At 37.3% G+C, this 16663-nt stretch overlaps 1 protein-coding gene across 1 annotated transcript in view; it reads left to right on the top strand.

The window, feature by feature from the left end:
- The window catches only part of LOC131677947 (uncharacterized), a 114906-nt gene extending 108037 nt beyond the window's left edge, over positions 1–6869 (top strand). The window contains exon 6 of the mRNA XM_058958051.1: positions 1008–6869. Within this exon, the coding sequence (XP_058814034.1) occupies positions 1008–1701 (694 nt within the window). The 3' untranslated portion in view covers positions 1702–6869. The remainder of the gene's footprint in view (positions 1–1007) is intronic.
- Positions 6870–16663: the final 9794 nt, after the last annotated feature.

The following is a 16663-nucleotide window of genomic DNA, read 5'->3' as shown; positions in this document are numbered from 1 at the left end:
CTAGACGAACGAATGTTGGAATACAACAGGTATTAACAATAAACAGAACTCTAGTAAGATACAGTACAGTAGGAAAACATACAAGATTGTCAACTAGTTTCTTTCATTTAGTGGTCCCCAGAAGAAGGCTAAATGCATCCCAAAAGAGCTCAATGGTATTTAGATAGGATGGTTGAGCAGGACAGATCATATTGACCAGTATTACCTGCTACTCGAGATCATTTGTATGTATACCCCAGATAGAAGTAATTTTTAAATACTGGATGTATCATTATTTCATATAACGCTAGCGCCCCATGGTAATAGAGTTTCGAATTCAACTAATCACTATCCGCACGGCATTTGTATTGTCTGAAGAAGCGAACTTTCTAGATAATCAGAATCTTAAGTGTACATGTGTAATATATCATATGACACATGTACACTTGCGCCACGAGGTAACACCATACCAAACTAAAATGATTATCATCCACATGGCCTGTTCCCCCAGCGAACAGCTTTACTGAAGAAACAAACTATTCGGGAAACGAGATAAAGCAGGTTAACATGCTTAACTTAACTTTGCAGATAAGCAGGATCTCGAGATATAGCGTCCTGAATTCAGCCTTTAAAGGTGATAATAAATTTTTTGAGGTGTTGCAATATTCAGTATGGGTGTTGCAATACTTATGGAAGCGATTCTAAACTTTTGACGGGTAGTGTACCTCATTAAGAATCTATACCTGACGCAAAGGATAATTTAATGACATTCTGATAGCAAAAAATACATTTTAGCTAACATCCTCAGCCATCTGGTGCAGCATTTCACCTGCAATTTTGATGCGGCTTATTATATAATTGTATTTTATGGAACTTTGACCTCGATGGGTCATTCCCCCTTATATCCAAATTGGAGTGGGGACGACGATATCAAAAAAGTTGAACAATTTAAAAAACGAAAGTTTATTGTGGTACTCTACGATGCAACTGAACACACATAATCACTAATGAAGGCACTTTCGTTCCAGGTTACAATCGGCCATATCGGATGCACCGGGTACCATCCATGGCATATTCACCAACAATCCTAATCACCATCAGTACAATCGTGGAGGAGGAAACAACAATCGGGTTAACGTCGGTGGCAACTATCGTCCGAAACCGCAACAGCAACGCAACAATGAGTTGATCCCAGTGAGTGGAACTATAAAACTCTATGACGATTACTCCAACGACGGTGGGGAGATAGTTAGAGTAACAGTGGGAGAAGGGCGTATGCCAACACAAAATAGAAATACTTTGAACTGTGATCCAATAACAAATAATACTACTAATAAGCATAAGCATTATCATACAAACTCAAACACAATTGTTACCGCGCTGAAGCGAGAGACGCAGAACGGTTATCAATCGATGATCGGTTCGATTGGCCAGCTACGCATTAGCGATCTATACGACGAGTATGGCTGCAAGGGCAACAATAATACCAACGGTTTGACAGTAGGCCTTTCGCCACCGAACGAGTCTCTGCTTATGCAGCGACGTCTCTCGCTTAAATCACGCAGCATTTGCAGTCCATCAGCATCGGTGGATTTCATAAAAGAACCACCGCAACATCATTATGATCATCATTCACCACAGCAACGCAAATATCATCACCAGCAGCAGCAACAACAACGTCAACAAACGCCAAACACTATGATCACGACAAAAAGTGGTTGAGTTCATTGGAATCACTCCCTAATCTCTACACCCATCCTCCTTTATTATACATAACTCACGTAAATTGTAAACATCTTCAGAATTTTCTTTTTATCTTTCCCTACACTTTCAACTTTGCCACGAAGCGATGATTCCGTCTTTCCATTTTCTTCTTTTTTGAAATTGTAAACTACTCTTTTATCAATTTTAGTATATCTTTAATCTCAAAGGTAGTAACACTTTGGAAATGATTCACAAATGAAAATGGTTTAGAATTAGCACTTATTCTCGCTATATAAATGTTTTGAACGTAAGATTGCAAAAAAACTTTAATAAAAGAATATATTTTGGAACGATTGCAAATAAGTTCAGACGTATATTAGCGCACCCAACCATCAAAACCAAATGAAACTTGCGCGTTCACTAGTCGGGTTCCGTTTGCTGCCTATTAACCGAAGTATATGTGCGCATTCACGCTATTTGTTTCATGAAATGTGGAGAGAGAGAGAGAGAGAGAGAGAGAGAGAGAGAGAGAGAAAGAGAGAGAGCGGATAGAAGACAGGGGAAGAATAGAATCCTTTCAAACTGATAAAGGGTTGGAAAATACGATATGAGCGCAAAAAAAATCGCTTTATAACCCTCTCACACGTGCATAACATACTTGAAAGTCCAGTCAAAATTGATTGGGTCATATTGTGGTGTAGATAGGAAATGCGCAGCATAATCACGTGCTATTAAAAGATTATTATTTTGTTTTTTTTTAAGCAGAAAAATACATCAGATTAAACCGTTGCCAGCTTTCATTTTTTTTAATATTGAATGTAAAACTACCCAAACATTTACTATTTGCAATGAGTAGAAGGCTGTGCTGCTACACGAATTGATCGAATCAATATGTATGCGATCATTTAAAATCCAGTATCTATACTACTACTACCCAGGCTTGCTAAAAAGGAGTCGTTTGTTTAAGAACTGTTCGCATATTTATAAACACGAGACAACTATTGTTGCCCTTTGTTTTTCATCTTTTTGCAGTAGAGCTTATCGAAACTTTGTGACAAGTTGGAAAGCTGCATTACAACGGATCGCTTTTTCGAATGAATGCTATTTACATTCCCAATAACGACAGCAAACGGGAGCCTGCTTTGATCGAACCACATTCGTTCGAAATTATGATCCGTCGTAATGCAGAATAAGGTTGGTTATCTCTTCGATTGCAACTTTCTATCAGTTGTAAGTTGGTTTACAAGGGTTACAGTTACACATCGTCGCTGTTGTACGCTGTTGTTGTTATGACAAGCGCCATTTAGCACATTTCGAGAAAAACGATTTTTAAAGTTTGAGATTGAATATCTGGAAGCTTATAAATGGTAGAAACAATCCAGAGAAGACAATTGATGCGTCTATTTATTCTGTATTACTCTCTGAAATATTACGAAGATCGGTTGACTATATTGAGTTTTTACTAAAAATGTAAATAAAATCACACTACCATGTGTATTGATGACAAAATTTGTGTGGAGTGTCATAATCGTGCATGGAAAATTTTCCATACAAACATATCATCAATTATTAACTCTTATTCATATCTTTGGTTAAAATTGGTCTATAAACAATCGGTGATATGCATTTGGATGGGAATGAGTCAAGAAAAAAAAATTTGGTTACAGTGTTGCCAAACGTGCAATGTTTCCAGTTTAAAACATAAAATGCATTTTTCTCACAATTCGTGTATTTTTATTTTTAAGATTTTCGATTGATTGACACCGGTGTAGTGGAGTGCACTGAAACCACCGTTTTTGCACTTTCTAGCAAAAGTGCAGAAAACTGGGTATGCTGGGTTCTGCTAGAAAGTACAAAACCAGTGCACTCCACTTCACCGGTGTCAATCATTCGAAAACCCCATTTGAAAATGATTGTGTCATTGTGCTTCTCGGACTTGATGTTATACACTTCGAGACAAACAGGCGCAAAATTTTGTCCTCCCGATGACCAGTGTTTACTTGGTAGACAGTTGTTAATTTGTCCGATTTTGCAAATTTTGTCTCACGGGACGGACCGAGATCCCCTAATCTCTAATCTGCAGTCGGCTAAAAAAAGAATGTTATTGTGCTTCTCAGATAATTTTAAACAGCAAAACATCTAATACATCAAGAATGTCGAAATTCTGAAAACGCCACTATGTAGAGCTTTTTTAGACAAGTAATTTGGTATATTTAACTCAGTTTACCCGAAAATGGCGTTTGTCATAAGAAAGCACAACAGCGACGACATGTTACTGCTGTTTTTTCAATTTTTTCCGTCGTCAGATAAGTGCTTTTCAAAGATTAGTTCTCGCATCACCACAAGGTAAAAAACCTTAAGGTGATGTAGCAGATATTTCTTTCATTAATTTCGATAAACCAGCGACAACATTCACATACATATTCAGTCTTATCCTTCATTACGGCGGATTGCTGTAAAAACTAAAATGCTACTAAGGAAAACGGAAGCAGAAATGCCTGGCAGCAGCACCTACTGTATGGTGGCAAGCGATCGACTCGAACATAGTTACAGTTATTTTTACTCTTAGTTTCCGTTATTATTTTAGTTTTGTGCGAATGAACATAAGTTGGGACACATTATTAAAATTGATCAGAAAGTAAAATTTACTCTCGCCCACATCCAATCCACCAATAAATACACGAAATAGAACTTGTGCTCTCACAAATATTGTAATTACAAATATTACGTAACCCATAAGTTAGTAAAAAAAACATTACTATCCTTTCGCAATACGGAATTCGATCTTCCTTGTTAGTTTATATGATAATTATTGCATCATATCCACAATTCCACGTGCATTTTCAATCGTAACGAACAAACACTAAAGCAAAAAGGAACCTATTAGGTACCTTTACATGAAGCGTTAGAAATGTCATTAATGAGCCGCAATGTTCATTTTAATGACGGTTTAAGGCGAGTAATGAAAGAATTCCCATACACTTGCAGAAATCTCCTAACTTATTAATGACACTTTTGTTCGTGTAAGTGCGCCCAATACTATAGCCTCGTGTAAAGGTACCTATTTAATCATAGCTGTAAACCTTTTTTTATTATTTTATTTCATGCAATATCAAATTATTTAGCGCTGCGCAGAAAACCGACAAGCGGTTTATATTTGTATTGTTAATGCGAACTTGATGCAGAAGTAGTTTCTTACTTTACGGGTATAGAAACGATAAGCCACCGTCAGCATTTGAACCATGGAAGATCTATTGGTTAAAGGGGAACAATAAAATTCTATCTATTACAGAGAACCGGACCCATGCTAAAAGAAGATTAAATATACTATTTACTAATTGGTTAATCGTACCGTTTTAATGTATAAGAACCAGCAGCTCTGTCTAATATTTACATTGGATACAGTCCTCTTCATAATTGATGCGCTAAGATATGCGGCTAGTATGCCATTGTACCATGTGGAGAGGATAACTAAACCGCACAGTGAAGAGTTTAAAAACGGATAATTGCAACTTTTCATCATATTCACTTTTTTACTTCGACTTACAAATCTGATGTTTCGTATTGTGAACAACCAACAACGCTGTGCTGACGTACGTTTGGCTATCACCTCCGTTGGTCCGCGACGTACCTGAATGCCAACTCAATTTTGAACCCTTTAATGCATTAATGTTCATTTTATTTGATACTCATTTTTCTGGATGGATTCGATGTATACCTCTTAATGAGGTAAACGAGACGAAATTTTATTTATTTCCAAATGGCGACAGTGCGTTAAAGGGGTATATCAAACAAAAGCTGATAAAACTCGACGATGACAGCGTTCCTTTTCCTGTATTGCGATAAATTGATTCTTCGCGTGAATGTTGCTCCAATTGATTGCGAATCCCCCATTTGATGTGTCTGTCGTTATATAATATGTAAAACAATCGTTTGAAAAAGGAATGTTTTGCGATATGGGATGAAGCAGCGATTCAATCGCAGTTTTTCTAAATAACTAGATTTCTTTAAAATCTGATGTGCGTAGTGTTTTCAATTCCGAAAAGATAAGAAAAGAGAGAAATTAAGCAATATTTAGTAGTACATTGATCTTTTAGTGTCAAGCGCTTTAGAAAACTTGTTTAAAAAAATACAATTCTTGCTTAAAAATCTTGAAAAAAACAGCAAAAACAAAGGAAACAGATAAGACTGGATTCAAAATTCCTTTTCATCCTTCCCAAACACATACGAGAATCTAGAAATATTGGGATAATACCCTAATCGGCGCTGTCACGTGCCGAATGCGTATCAAAAATTTTCCGCTTTTATTTAGAAGATAAAAAGAAAACCTTAGTGAAAGGGTAGCAACCTACATATTTTGGAATACTGTGTGTCACTTGTCTGTTGTGCATGCACATAGTTTTTTCATAACAATATTTTTTTGTTCGTGATATTCGAACTTCCTGGTTGGATCGACAACGAACCGTTAAAGTTGTACAATCTTCAAAATATAACAAATATTCACCAAATTTAATGTACAATAACAGGAACAAAACTAATATTCACACATTTTAGTGAAAGGGATGAATGCAAAATATTGCAAAAGAGAAAAGAAACAAGTGAAATAATTATTTCCAAGTTATATTTTTATACAAAAACTCAATGAAAAAAACGAAAAAAGTAAAATACAGAGAAAAAGAAACAAATAACCAGAAAATGATAAAAAATAAAAAAATAATAAAAAAAATTAAAAATATATTACTTACATTAATAAGAAAGCCCAAAATTTAATCCACATACGAAAAAGGAAGTGAAAAATGAAGCTGAACATATTACAAACAAAACAAAGAGAATAAATTTTTGCATTGTTGCCATATATTTTTTTATTATTGTGTTAAGATTATGTGAGAGGTAGAGACAGAAAGGGTGGCATGTTCCGCCTTCGTTAAATGAAACCATTTATGCTGTGGCATATTTATAAACAATTTGAATCATTTGCCTTTCCGGAGAAAACAGAAAATTACAGTTTTGCTGATCATGAAAAATTTGACCAAGAGCAAAATTTAGCGTTGGAAATACGTTGTCGGATTCTACACCGAAAAAAACTGACATTGTAACCAGAAACATACAGCAAAGATAAAACACCTATTTGTTGGAAATGAAAGAAATAAATTTTGAAATAAAATTTGTATATTGTTTGCAAATCACTAATTGTATTTATCATGTCTGTCCGAAAGTTCCTTGAACTAAAGTGAAGGGCAAGAACGGCCCAACTGCAAGTTGTTTTCTTTTCATAAAATAGCTTTGAACATAAATTCAATATTTTTAGTTTCGTTTATAAAAAATAAAATTTACTTGGGCCGGTCTAGCGTAGACAAAAAAACGAAATTCTCAAAACATGTACTTAGGCCACTAATTAGTATCGAGAAACATATCAACTTCGTTATCTTCTGCTGTAGTAATGTTCTTAAATTTTTGTAGAAACTGTCCTTAACGTATACGTACGGTACGTAAGCTGCCGTTCTACGCATAATTGTCCCATGTTGCTTTTTGGTCATTTTCACTTTTTTTAATCAAACAGTCTTTTTTGATGTATATTTTCAGAAAACACATCCAATTCATAAAGTTTGTTCGAAGACTTCGTGAAAAAATACCAAGTCTGTTTGTCCCATTGTTGATATTCTACGCATAATTGTCCCACTAACAAAAATCCCAAAAAAGTGCGCAATAAAAAAATAATTACGTAGCGTTTAGTTAAGAAGTTCATTACGCTAGGGCACTGAAAAAATTGATGGAAAAATACAGGATCATTAAAAAAGAGATGGCAGTGGCAATATTAATCACAGTAGTGAGAACAATCCTGTAAAGCTCTTCATTACTATCGTCGCTTGCATAACATGGCGAACGCATCTAGGATAATGAGCCTATTTTCGCAATGTCTATTATTACGCTACCCATTTGAAGCCGTTGGTTAGTGCAGCGTTTGCTATCTTTGTTCAACAAATTGGATCAAATGGTAGGGCGACAATTGGAGCACTCGATTGGAACTTTAGTTGCGATCAAACACTAGCATTTCATCGTTTTTAGGCCATTTGTGTTATTAGATTGGTTCTTAAGAACGAAGCAAGGTTGTGAATGCCAAATTAATGCACTCCATCGAGTGTAGGCAGAGTAATTAATAATCTTGTGAGGTACCCTTCTAAATAGAGTAAAAATAGGTACTTTACCCTATTTCCAATTTTGATGAAGCAACAAATCTCCCGAGTAACAGAAAAACTCACGACATACACTTTTGTAAAAAAAATGAGTTATGGGCATCATTTACATAGATCGTTATGGGACTGATATGCGTAGAACTTTCCGGTTTCCGCTCGATTTCTCGGCATAACAGTCCCACTTAACATTTTTCTTAAAAACTAACGTTAATTGAATCTCTATAATAAAAAACTGGGCTGATTATATTGAAAACGATTGCCATGAACGTAATTTTGGACAATAAAGCTTTATTTGTTACACCGTATCCCTCCAGATGGCTAATACAATTTTCATCTTCAATCGCGTTTTTCTCAGTTGCCAGTTTTGCAACATGGGACAATTGGGCGTAGAACGGCAGTAAGGTAGCAGCTACTGAAGGATTGTGTTTTTGTGAGCTATTGGGCGACCGGCAGGATACAGAGAGCGATTCATTTTATTTTTGTTTTATTTTTTTATCTTGTTAATCGGTTGCACGGGTGCATTGAAATATCGTGACTTCAAGCACGATTATATCTGGTTGTGTTGACTCGTGGAAGTGATAGGGTGATGAGCCTATTTTGGCACCATTAGGGAGAGAGTCGCACTATTTTTTGAACAACTTTAAAATAAGCCATATTACCTATAACCTTTCTCAGAATAAAGTATCAGTGTACTCTTTCTTAAACATCTATATAATGCTTATTTGGCAGAATTGTCTCAATTTTCAGCATAAATGAAAATAAATGTTCTATTTGTAAAGACTATTCCCGTTGGTGTCATCAACTACACAAATCAATACGCACGGTTAGGCTGTCAGAAACATTCTGACTTCGAGTCCGCTGCAAGCGGTATTTATTATATCAATCTCACACGAACGATCTCTCTCGGTTTCTCTCAATATCCCAACACATCGATAATGTGGGGTTTATTTAAACTTGGCCTTTTCTGATACACCACAATTCTTCCCTCTAAATAAATTCATACTTTAATCTTTAATTCAAGCTATCGAACTCGTTCTTCTTAACGAAACTTATCTTTTCTTATCTCTGACTGCGCTCATTGACGCTCCTAGCCTAACTTCAACCCTGATTTTCGATTGCGTTCTTTGACGCCCTGTGTAAACAATTCATTTGAAATATTTCATAAATTCACTTATTTCATTTTCTTAACTTCATATTAGTACGCCGATTTTTCAGCCTCTCTGATCTTCGTAAATTCGAATTATCCTTCGACATGCCTGATCTTGGTTTCTTCTCTACAACATTATCCATATCGACCGGAAATCCCAGGAACTCATCTTCAGAAATCGATCGGCTACGCTTAAGGTCCTTCCTACACGAAGTTGTCAAATTCCAACGCCTATTGGTTTTTGGAACTTTCAATTGCGAGCGGTGTGCCTTTGCCACCACGCTTCCAATGGATATCTGGAAAATAGTAGGAGAGCACCGTTTTATAAATTTTGCCTCTATCCATCTAGAGCAATCTTTGGTATTGTGGTTTTTATACCATATTGTATCACCAGTGGTCAATTTAGCTATTGGATCACTGGGTACTATTGGTTTATCACATGGTCTTATATCAATATTTTTATCATCAAAAGAATTGTCAATTGTCTTTGGTTTATTAGCTTTCTTAGGGTTAATTAAATCTAAAAGTGTTTTAGGTGTATATTTAAACACTCTCTCAGACGGGAAGCTGCCATCCGTCGCTAAGCAAGTGTTCCTATAATTTATCAAGAATAAATTGATTTGATCCTCCGTATCCATATTCCTCACCTCATAATCGAAAAGAAATTTCTTCAACACTTCCTTTACAATCCTCACTGACCTTTCAGCCTGCCCATTGCTAGAAGGATTGTAGGGAGGGCTTTTCAATACTCTTATTCCTTGCTTTTCAAGAAAGGAAACGAAAACAGATGAGTTGAATGGAGGACCACCATCAGTTACGACCACATCTGGAAGACCGAAACGAGCAAAAAAACTTACAAATTTCTTTAAAACCTTACTCGTATCGGTTCCATTTCTCATCCACTCTACTTCTATCCACTTTGAAAAACTGTCTACTATAAGTAAAAACACCTTCTGCCCAAAGTAGAAGAAGTCAGCATGAATCCTACTAAATGGACGAACCGATGGAATCCATTGCGATTGGATTTTAGCTTTTGGCACCACAGCCATCTTGTTGCATGATTCGCATGAATGAACATAGGATTCAATTGCACCATTGATACCAAACCAATACACAGATCTACGAGCCATTTGCTTCATCTTTACGATACCAGAATGGTTTACATGCAATAGTTTCAAAATAGCTCTATGCATAGACTTTGGGATTACTACACTGAAAAAAATCCAAACGTTAATTCTATTTGCTTCAAACCGCTTAAAATTCATATGAAGAAGAAATGCTATTGTTATCTCGCACACACATACCTTCTATGTGTCAGCTGCATAAACTATGTATGCACACACATGAGTTATATGTAAATATTGTTATAGAATGGGGTTTTATGTGCCTAATAGTTATGAAATGTGAATGTAAGATTATTAAGTCTTGTAAATACACACATAAGGTTTATGTGCCAGCAAATAGTGTCTATATGCCTCCGTTAATTGCAAAAATCTATGTGTAAAATCAATAGGCATAACGTTTACTTTTTTTTGAGTGTACTCTGTCCTGGAAAATCAAACAACCATCAATTACTTCCAAGTCGTGTTGATTGGAAAAAACGTTTACTAAGTCCTTATCTATTCTTTCAGGCCAACCATTCTGGTGATACGAAATCAAACGCTGTAAAAATATATCCTGTTTTGTTTCAATGGCAATCCTAGAAAAATCAATTGGAACTTCTCGACTAAAATTAATGCTTTTGACGTATTCCTTATCACAATCTATAGGCACACCTTGCTCAAGCGGAAATCTAGAACAAAAATCAGCGTTGCCCATTTGTGCTGATGGCCTATGATGAATATCGAATTCGTAAATGGACAACTCCAAAATGTACCTTTGCAACCGAGTAACGTAAATTGAATTCTTACCCGCCTTTCCAAAAATACCAACAAGTGGTTTATGATCAGTGTACACTGTAAACTTGTGTCCATAAAGGAATTTGTGAAACTTTTTTATAGTGCATACTAGTGCTAAAGCCTCTAGATGCAAAATAGGATACGAACGCTGTGCCTTGTTAAGTGAAAAGGAGGTAAAACAAATTGGTTTCTCAGTATTGTTAACTACATGTGCTATGACTCCACCTAAACCGTATCCTGACGCATCAGTAACAACAACTATTGGCTTTTTGGGATCGTAAAATTCTAAAATATTTGCCTTCAGTAAAGCCGACTTGCTGTCCATGAACGCCTGTTCACACAAGGTGTTCCACTCAAACTTTACATCTTTTTTGAGCAATTGGTACAAACAATACAGCTTTGAAGACAATTGTGGCACAAATTTCCCATAATAGTTGACTAAACCTAAAAACGCTTTCAACTCGGTGACATTCTTTGGAGCAACAGCTTCACTGATTGTACGAACTTTATCTGGACAGGGAAGCAAACCATTATCAGTTATTATATGCCCCAGGTAAGGCAAATTCGAAACAAAAAATTTACACTTCTTCCAGTTAACCTTGATATTTGCCTTGCTCAACCTATCCAACACAGTAAAAAGTTTCCTACGACAATCCTCTAAGTCAGTCCCTGCTATCAACACATCATCCAAATACACGAAAACATTTTCCAACCCAGCCAACACCTGCTCCATAACCTGTTGAAAAATTGCCGCACTAGAAGACGCACCCTGCGGTAACCTGTTGTATGTGAACAATCCCTTAATCGTATTGATAACCATGAACTTCCTAGACCTCTCAGACAACGACAACTGTGTGTATGCTCCTTCCAAATCAAGCGAACAAAATACCTTGCAACCAGAAAGCCTAGCGAAAAGATCCTGTGCTATTGGAAGAGGATATGAATTGGGTATAATAAGTTTGTTTACCGACACCTTACAATCAATGACAAGACGAATTTCCTGATTTTTCTTCATGACCACTACCACCGGGGAAGCCCACTCGCTGGTTTTTATCGGGGTTATAACTTTCTCTTTCTCCAGCATGTCAAGATGTTCTATTACCCTATCGTGCAACCTATAAGGAACATCATACGCCCTCTTGAATATCGGCGTATCCTCTTTAAGCACCAAATCTGCTTCAAACCCGATGATCGGTTCCGAAAAATCCCTTTGAAAAACATTGGAAAACCGCTCCTTGATACCGGCAATAACTGCATCCTCGCTTCTATAAGACTCAACATTGTTAACCCTCAACGAACCTGTAAATAATTTCCGCCACTCTGGGAAAAATTCGTCCAACCAACTCCTACCTAACAAAGGTAAAAACTCATTTTTGCTATCCAAAACAATCATTTCTAAATTCCTATGCAATCCGTTCAAAACTACATCAACCATAACTTTTCCCTCAATCGACAAACTAGAACCATTTACCACAACTAATTTTCTTCTACATTTTTCAAGAGGCATTTTAAAAAATCGACTGTAAAGCTCTTTTCCAATCAATGTAATAGAAGAGCCGCAATCAATTTCCATTCTTATTAATCGTCCCTGTATCTCCACATTTGTGAGACACGGTTCATTTATTCTAGATTTATTACCAACCATCATGCAAAGAAAATCACCTGATTCATTATCCGAAGAATCATCAGGGTTGACGCTGAACCTGCTGAAAAGCTGCTGCAGCTTCGCACCCGCTGCAGTACCAGGGTGGGGTTCATCCGCGAACTTCACTGTTGGTCTTCTCTTACTGTTGATAAATTTAAAACATTTCTTAAGAACGTGCCCCGGTTTCCCACAGTAGTAGCAAATCACGTTCTGTTTCGCGAATCCAAATTTTCTTCCATGTGAACCACTTCTGCTCCTATATCTATTTTTTTCCCCATTCGCATTCCTACTAAACCCTGACCTGCTTCTACTCCTGTCTCTTCCTTGCCTTTGAGCATTTTCAAATTCACCGCGCCGTCCTAAACGCCCTCTCACAGATGCCACCTGGTTTGCGCCACCCGATATCATTCTTGCCCTTGACCCAGCAAGCTCCCAATTCACTAGCATACGCTCAGCTGTAGCCAACGTTAAATTTTCTTCTCCTAACATTTTTTGTTGTAACGCTTTGTCATACACTCCCATTAATAACTTGTCTCTAATAGCTGTATCTTTAAATTCTCCAAACTCACAATATTCTGCCTGTAACTTAACCGCTAAAACAAAATTCTCAGCCGTTTCATTCGGCTCCTGTACTCTATTATAAAATTTGAACCGCTGAATAAGATCTGATTCCTTTTTATCAAACCGCTCCTTCAGTTTTTTAATTATATCAGCATATCTAAGCGTAGACAAATCGCTAGCCGGGTACAAGAGTTTCAACTCCTCAAAAACTACTGGCCCACTAAGGGTTATAAAAAGAGCTTTCTGAGAATTCTCAGCAACGTTGTTGTATTGAAAAATGTAACCTAAGCGCTCAACATAGTTTGAGAAAGATGAACCAGGCGCATATGGTTCAATCGAACCCACAATGCTCGATGCCATATTCAACACACTGTCAACAGATGACCGAAGTAAACGCAGGTAGTAAAAGGAAATATCAAAAACGCTTACCAGAACAGCTTTATACTACCAGACGGCCGCACACCACAGCAGCAGAAGCAGAGCGAGCTTTATAAACACTCCTGTAGTGGTGCAAATTCTCCACTCTCAACCAGCGCAACAACTGTGTGTGCGTCTGAAGCTTTCCGTCGGATGCTGTCAGTCTGTTGCAACAAATTTAATAGTGTCACGACGGCGCCGGAGTTGTATGTTGCACTGCAACTCACGCAACACTAGCACTTCGAGTTGGTCGGAAACGAATAAATATCTCCCTTTGGAGCAATCACAATTACCTAATGGAAGAAATAAAAGAAACTTTATTAACAATAACTTATAAAAGGGAATAATGTCTTCCAATTATACAACTGATTTTCCTTTGTTTTTTTTTTTGAAAAAGGAATTTATAACACCATTGTGTCACTTCTAAAAACTTTTGTAATTTTTTATAAATCTTTTCGTCACGCAATATCTTATTTTCCCGTCGGAAACAATATGATTTTTATTAAATGCACCTTTGCGCTCAACACTTAAACTTTTATTTACCGTCAACTTTTGATTAAGTAGAACTTTATCCACACGACCTTTGCCGCACACAATTTAATCACTCTGTGCCTCCTGCACACACTTTTTTTACTGTCTTTTCTTTATACTTTGCACACGCGAGTCTTTACTTTACACTTCGTCGCCACTTGTAAAGACTATTCCCGTTGGTGTCATCAACTACACAAATCAATACGCACGGTTAGGCTGTCAGAAACATTCTGACTTCGAGTCCGCTGCAAGCGGTATTTATTATATCAATCTCACACGAACGATCTCTCTCGGTTTCTCTCAATATCCCAACACATCGATAATGTGGGGTTTATTTAAACTTGGCCTTTTCTGATACACCACACTATTCTGTGCATCTATTCCCACTTGAACGATCCAATTATCGCCTGATGGATGCGCCAATTTCCACCTCATCTAAAACAATCTAGTTGAAACGCAATGCCTCATTCCATTTGCGTCGATTCTAACTAGGTATCAAGACCATGGACGTCAACGCGTGATTTGTAAAACGAATCATTCTGCTTTTTTCAGCCGATCGAAACAAACGTAAACATCACGCACATGAATGAAACTCATCAGCTATTAGTAGAACAGCGTCCAGAATTGCGCACGCAGGAAATAACCATGCGAAAGTTAACAACTGGAATGTCAAGTTTCACATCACACATTATTTCCTCCCGATCCGAATTGTATGTGCAGATGAAAATAAAATATTTGCAATCAACAATTAGTTGAATAGCTTGAAATAATTTATTACTTATACATGAAATTACATTACAATATATATTCAAGTTCATGTTTTGGTTTGGCCGCACTGGTGATTCTGTTCTGTGTGATGGATGCAAAAAGTTTGTTTTGATTGTGGTAGTGTATCAGCAAAACATGGCAATAATGTGAACCCCCGTATTTAATATTATCCTATTTTAACACTAGGCCTATCCTAGTGTTTGATGAGTGCTTTTAAGGTTGCACAGAGAATGCGCAAAATTCGCTAACGAAAAAAGCAGTTTTTTTCCACACCGTATGTCAGATCTTCATGAAAATCAATGAGCAGTACTGTAACAACATTCTACACACACTGATTGATTTTTATGAAGATCTGACATACGGTGTGGAAAAAAACTACTTTTTTTGTTTGCGAATTTTGCGCATTCTCTGTGCAACCTTGAAGTGAAATAATCGTAAAAAGGTTCTCCAACTAAAGTAAAGGTATGTATCAGTGCAATATTTAATATGTTTGTGCCAGAATAACGAGATATGAGGCGGTAAATGCTGGCTCGTAAGTGTTTATTTTGCTAAGAGCCGTTGCGTCCTGTTTCGGTTCACTAGGTGAGTGAGGTGGACTAGCAGATATTTCAATAAGGTGATTTTGTTTTAATTAAAAGTTGGATTTAGAGGATAGTTCTAAATACGTATGTGCACAACAAATAAAGAATATAACTTGACCTTATTTTTGCACACCTGTTTTAGCCAAATCGGTATTGCCATTATCTCATATGCTTGGTTCGAAACCAAGGGGTACGAAATAAGGTCACAATAGGCTCTAGTGCCATAATAGGCACATCACCCTAGTTTTGTTTGTGATTTTTGTTTTCACTTGACGTTATCACTGCGCAGTACGTTTTTCGGAAAAGCGATATCTGGTTTATTGCTGAGTTATCACACGTTGCGTGCAAGTTCGCTTCCATTGACGCAAGTTACCCATTAGAGTAATTTTCCTGCGCATGTTGCATACCCGCTAGGCGTTATTTCTACATCAAAAACATAGCTTGTAACAACTGCTCGAAAGTGGTTAATGCTTCTGATCGAATCACATGTCGTGGATACTGCGGAAATTCGTTCCACATGATATGCGTCAAGATAGATTATGATGTTCGTGACGTCCTGTGAACCCACCCACAGAATCTATTCTGGATCTGCAACGCCTGTGCTGACTTATTCTCAAATGATAATTTCCGGTTTTGGTCAAAAGCGGTGGTCAGCTATTTTCGTCCGCGTCCCTTATCACCATATCTGCCAACACTGTTTGTGAAAGTTTAGTTTGTTTTCCGCGCTCCTCAATTTTTGTTTATATCATTGTAATTTGTTGCCTCGATATCCTGCAAAACCGTTCAAACTTGATATCCAGCCTCCGTGTTCACTTGCCGAATGACGGTGTTTTGCTCACACGCAAGGTAGGACCGCAATATCAAGGTATTCTGGACAAGCTGAAGCAGTTTGCTGATTTGCCACAACCGCCATACCACCGCTACACCGCCACCTCGCCACTCCGTCACCTCGCCACTCCGCCATCTCGCCACTCCACCACCATCACTTCCACTCGCAGTTTACAAAAGTGTCACCATCTGAACAAATTATCAACATAACACACGACCAAATACCGCCCATCAATTTGCTAATTCATCATCCAGCAGAAATAAACATCATCGCCGCTGCTGTGTTTTATTTCTGCCAACCGAAAGAACATATACATCCATCAGTTGTCCTCCGCCTTCCTGAACTCCAGGTGCCAGAACGAGAAAGGTGAGAAGTAATTTCGTAGTTGTTTTGGTTAGTACTTTCTTGC

This window comes from Topomyia yanbarensis, chromosome 1 (assembly GCF_030247195.1).
Source record: "Topomyia yanbarensis strain Yona2022 chromosome 1, ASM3024719v1, whole genome shotgun sequence".
NCBI classification, from domain to species: Eukaryota; Metazoa; Arthropoda; class Insecta; order Diptera; family Culicidae; genus Topomyia; species Topomyia yanbarensis.
This window is presented reverse-complemented; position numbering and strand designations above follow the sequence as displayed.